The sequence below is a fragment of the Triticum urartu genome, chromosome 6A (assembly GCF_056163025.1).
Source record: "Triticum urartu cultivar PI428250 chromosome 6A, HENAU_Tu73, whole genome shotgun sequence".
Lineage (NCBI taxonomy): Eukaryota > Viridiplantae > Streptophyta > Magnoliopsida > Poales > Poaceae > Triticum > Triticum urartu.
Genome location: NC_141878.1, coordinates 416,637,275 through 416,642,490, shown reverse-complemented (window position 1 = coordinate 416,642,490; position 5,216 = coordinate 416,637,275). Strand labels below are relative to the sequence as shown.

The 5,216-nt window shown below is 46.2% G+C and overlaps 1 protein-coding gene across 1 annotated transcript; it reads left to right on the top strand.

Moving 5' to 3' along the window:
- Positions 1–1,704: 1,704 nt before the first annotated feature.
- Positions 1,705–3,750, top strand: LOC147965478 (uncharacterized). Its single transcript, XM_087530474.1, has 4 exons — positions 1,705–2,607; positions 2,685–2,852; positions 2,914–2,949; positions 3,367–3,750. The coding sequence occupies exons 1-4, from the start codon at positions 1,705–1,707 to the stop codon at positions 3,748–3,750; spliced, it is 1,491 nt and encodes a 496-aa protein (XP_087386600.1).
- The last annotated feature ends 1,466 nt before the right edge of the window (positions 3,751–5,216 follow it).

Below are 5,216 nucleotides of genomic sequence, written 5' to 3'. Positions count from 1 at the left end.
ATTCGGACTATGTCGGAGACAAGGTTGATAGAAAATCCACTTCAGGTACTTGTCTATTCCTTGGTAGATCTCTTGTGTCTTGGTCTTCCATGAAACAAAACTCGGTATTTGTCGTGGAATTGTCACGGCAGATGTCCTCTCGCAAGGACTTAATCATAGAGCCATCACAACTAGGAAGCTTGAAGGGGTTAATCGGGACAAAGGACACGCGAGGTTTATACTAGTTCAGCCCCTTACGGTGAAGGAAGGCCTACGTCTAGTTGGGTTGGAATTGCTTGAGGTTTCGATGACCAGGGAGCAAGATACGCTATGCCCGGTTCTCGATTTGTTGTTTTCTTACCCTAAGCCGCCAGCGGGTCATCCCCTTATATACACGGGTCGACGCCCTACGGCTTACAGAGTCCCGGCTGGCTCATAAACAGTGTCCGGCTCGGTGACTAGTTACTTCTACCTTACAATACAAGTCATGCCCTCATGGCGGTTTATCACTATGGGCCATAAATCGCCCGTGGGCCTTTAGACCCTTTACTAAACCGCCATCTTCACTACTTGGTCTTGGGCTTCAGATGGGCTTCTCTTTGCGTAACCCGGCCCCTCCTGGGCGGCTTACATAAATAGTTATATCCCCAACATTAGGCCCCAGATTGATTTGAACCGGTTCATGTCAATCTTTAAAAACCTTATGAACTGGCCTTCAGTCTTCTGTTTTGTGCGGAAACTTTAACCCGCCGTGACGTCATCATCTGGATCCGGGTTAAATCTCCATGACGTCATCTTCAATAAAACTCATATTTTATTCCGTCATATCCTCCAATGGATCTTTGCCTTTACTGACCATCCCGAGAATCGAGGCGTCGGGGCCACTGGATAATGATGCTTTGGTCTCCTCGTTTCTCGCGCCGTCTTGGTCAGCCCCTCCTTATAAATAGATGCGACCTAGGCCTTTTTCATTTCCTTCAGTCGTCTTCCTCCTCGTACCTCCTTCTTTGTTGCTCAAGCTCCGCCGCCGCCGTCGTCGAACTCCTCGTCTTCACCGACTCAGGCCGCTGCATCACCCTGATTCTGACCAGAAAACGACGGCGACCCTTCGCAGCTCTTCCGCATCTGTGAGTTCCTCTTTTTCCCCTTTCTCAGATCTGCATTGAAACTGTCTTGAGTTCGTCGGCGTTCTTTGCCGCCTGACGCAGACCTCCATTAGTTTTCATCTCCAATGCCTTGTTCACATTAAAACAACATAGAACTGTTGCGGAAAATATTTGTGATTATCCTGTATAAGAACAGATCTCATTTCCCTTGTTTTGGAAACCCTCTGCGAGTATATGAACTTCTCTGTACTGTTTTTAGGTCTAGAAATATTTTCTTTCCCAGAACATCGTTTGATCCAAAATAATGATTGCAACTTGTGAAACCTGTTTGTTCCACACTTAGCCAAAAAACTGCATCTGTTGACTCTGTTTTAGCCATAGTAGTCCGTGTAACCGGCTTAAGATAATTCCGGCTGTCAGCACCGCTTGCCTCTGGCGACTTAAAAAAACCTTAATCGTCTTTAATACCTGCAGCTGTTAAACATTATCACATAGTTACCTGTATATCATTAGGCCCCTTCTTAAGCCGCCATCTTAAATAACCCAATAATGTTTATTTTCCGGGTTATAATAAACCGGAAAATTTTCCTTTATCTTGTTGTAGGCTTCAATTTACCCAATGGCACCCAAAGCTGTTAAACCTCCGGTTACCTGCAACTGGGTCCCATCCATTGTTACAAAGAGCAAACTGTCCGAGTTTGTAAAGTCTGGCCATCTGCCCAAGAAGGATGTCATGTCTTATCGTGCTCCTGACCCGTCTGAAGAGAAACCTCAACCCAAGGAAGGGGAGGTGATCATTTTTACCGATCACATGGGCCGGGGATTTGCTCCTCCCGGTTCAAAATTCTTTAGAGACGTTTTGCACTTCTTCGACTTAAGACCTCAAGACATCGGGCCCAATTCCGTGTCAAATATCTGCAACTTCCAAGTTTTCTATGAGGTCTACCTTGAAGAAGAACCCAGCCTACTTTTGTTCAGGGAATTGTTCTATTTGAACCGGCAGAATAAGCAGGCCAACGGGCACAGTCTGGAGCTTGGTGGCATATCGATTCAAAGGCGGAGAGACTGCCTGTTCCCTTATGCTGAACTGCCAAGTCATCCAAAGGACTGGAACCAGACATGGTTCTACTGCCAAGATACTTCTCCGGCTGATGAAAACCCGCTGCCTGGCTTCTGTGCATTGCGCCTTGAACCTACTCACCCGCTGCCGGATAAGTTGACTGCCATTGAACGTCTGCCACTCACCCCCAAGATCAAGAAAATTAAAGCTCTTTTAGGTAACGGCTTAGATGGCATTGACCTGGTCCGAGTCTGGGTTGCTTGGAGAATAATTCCGTTAAGCCGCCGCCCCGGCTTAATGTGTAATTATTCAGGCAAGAAAGATGACCCTCAGCGTCATAATCCTGACGACTTACCAGATGACGTAGTGGAAGCTACAACTCAGTCTTTGTTGAAAGAGGGCACAATGAATAGTAACGCTTTCGGCTTACTACCTTTTTGCAAGAAGAACCCGGCCCCTGCAGTAAGTTTCCAGCCGTCGGGTTATTTTTTATCATGTTATACTGTATTCTTAGCATAACCCTTTATAACCTTTTACAGGCAAATGATAACTTCTGGAAAATCCAATATGATCATGAGGCGGCCAAGAAAGCCAGGGCGGCCAAGAGAGCCGAAAGGAAAACCGCCAAGCCCACCACTTCAAGGAAAAGGAAACCAAACGCTTCTGAGCTGTTTCAGCTTGATGATACTGATGATAATGAGGAAGAGGTAACTTTTTAATTTCCCTTTCTCCTTTATCACTACCTTACTAATATTAACCTTCTTTCAGGAAGACACGGGCAACAGCCAACCCGTCGAGGAAGAGGTAATTATAATCTCCTCCGACTCCGAGCTTCGGCCGCGTCAGAAAATTCAAAGAGTAACCCAGAAAGTAAGATTTTCACACCCTTTGGCTTACCAAGATCCTGACTTTCTTTTGAAGCAACAGAAATTTGAAAACCAGATGCAGAGCTATCCTCTAGCTTGCCTGATACAACCCGGAAGCGTTGGACTGAGGTTATCTCCAACTTATACCCTTTTTTACCTTTGGCGGGTCTAATCCGTCAACCTATCAATTCCTCCGATTCCAATTACCAGGATACCTCTCCTTCATCCGGCAAGTCCATGCAATCAAACATGCCGGCTTTTAAGACTGCCCCTGGGTAATATCAATTTATTCACCTTATGTTTTTCTTTCTTCATGTTTCTTTACTCATTCTTCTGCTTTGTCCACAGCGTGCAGGTTAAGCCCAGGAAGAAAAATAAGAAGGATAAACCGGCCCAAACCCCTCTGGTGACTGGACCGGAACAGGGTATAGCTGCTCCCGACTCTTCCACACATCAACCGCCGCCTGAGCCGGCTCAAGACATTGCAGCACCAACTTCTGACCCGCCTGCTGAAGATATTCGTGATGATTCTGTTAACCCGGAGGCACCTAGCCCGGTCAAAACGGCTAACCCAGAAGTGGAATTTCTCAAGGCTCAATTCGTTGAGCCGGCCAGGACCATCGTCCTTGCCAAATGCCCGGCTAAAGAGGAGTTGCTAGAACGCCGTAAGGCCAAGATGGATATCACCGACTATACTCATTTGAGTATTGGAGAGATCGTCTCGGGCTATATCAACTAGGTGCAAAGCAGCCGTGACCTGGAAATGACATGGTGAAGCAAATACAGCAAAAATCTGAGGTATGACTTATACTTCCTTACTTTCAGTCATACTTACTGTACCAGCCCCCAAGTCTATTGCTTATGAATAAATATGCTGTAGACTTAGAAAAATTGTTAGAGCTGCTTGCCCGGCTTAAAGAAAAAAACATTTAAACTGGATGTAATATAATACCTTTAACTTGCAATACACATTAGCCCCCAAGTGCCAAGTATCTTTGCTTGCAAAGTATTTGGGACTTAATATCCAGGACTGGCTTAATAATTTAGAAAGCTTCGGTATACATTAGACCCCAAGTGTCAAGTATCTTTGCTTGCAAAGTGCTTGGGACTTGATATTATTTATCGTAATCTTGACTACTATCCGGTGCAATGCAGGCCACCATAAGTCAATTTGAATCGGAGATTGCTGACTTGAAGAACCGCCTAGCAGCCCAGGAGAGTGAAATTGAAAAGGCCAACTCCAAATTTGAATTCAGCGTCTCTAAACAAGAGAAGCTGAAGAAAAATTTTGAGTCAGAGAAGAAAATTTGGACTGACGAAAAGGCCGGACTGGTGACCCGGGCCGAGACAGCAGAGGCATCGCTGGCAAACGCAACAGCCGAACTGACCGGCTTACAACGCCAGATATCTCGGATGACCTCAGCGATCTTTGGTAAGTTATCTTAAGCAAGCATTAAATATTGTAAATATTCCTTCAATTGTTACCTGAGATTTACCTTATACTTACCAATACAGGCCCCAGGAGCACAAACCTCAAGCAGAATACGCTGATCAAATTGAAGGCGGATATACTCTAGTAGAGCAACTGTACATCGGGTCACAACGTGCCTTGGCCGTTGTATCCTTATCAAATGATGTGCCCCACCTCTTGCAAGATGTGTTACAACGGCTTGCCGTACTTCCTCAGTGGATTCAAGAGTTGAGACGGGCCCAAGCAAGAGCCAGAGCAATAGCCGCTTTGAGTCGAGCCAAAGCCTGGTTACCAGAGCTAGACCCGGCCGACATCGCTCTTGGGTATCCAAGTTTAAAGGAGGATGGCACTCCATTTGATGAAAAGGATTTCACCACCTACGTGAGGGATATACGCCCTGTGGCCACTCAAATTGGAAACGACACTGACCTGACCAAGTGTCAGCCGGGTTATGATAAGGAGAACCGGAGAATCCCTACGCTGCATTATGACGATGTCAGCTTGATCCCTCCAATCCGTAAGCACATCTTTGCCCCTGAAGTCAACCCAACCGGTTTAATAGATGATGAAGCTGAGTTTGAGGCCTTGAGTGGCATTGACTGGGCCTCATCATCCTTCCAGGACAAGGCAGCCGGCAGAGAGGCGGAGAAGGATAACCCGGAAGCTTCAAGTCAACCCCAAGAGTAGATTTCCAGGCGCCACCTGCTTATGTCGTTGTAGAAAAACAATGCCGC

What these genes read in the sequence shown, in the direction of transcription:
- LOC147965478 (XM_087530474.1), top strand. Translation starts at nt 1,705, where the DNA reads ATGGCACCCAAAGCTGTTAAACCTCCGGTTACCTGCAACTGGGTCCCA. An exon ending in CTGATGATAATGAGGAAGAG is followed by an intron (nt 2,853 to 2,913) that starts GTAACTTTTTAA and finishes ACCTTCTTTCAG; the next exon opens with GAAGACACGGGCAACAGCCA. An exon ending in GCCAACCCGTCGAGGAAGAG is followed by an intron (nt 2,950 to 3,366) that starts GTAATTATAATC and finishes CACAGCGTGCAG; the next exon opens with GTTAAGCCCAGGAAGAAAAA.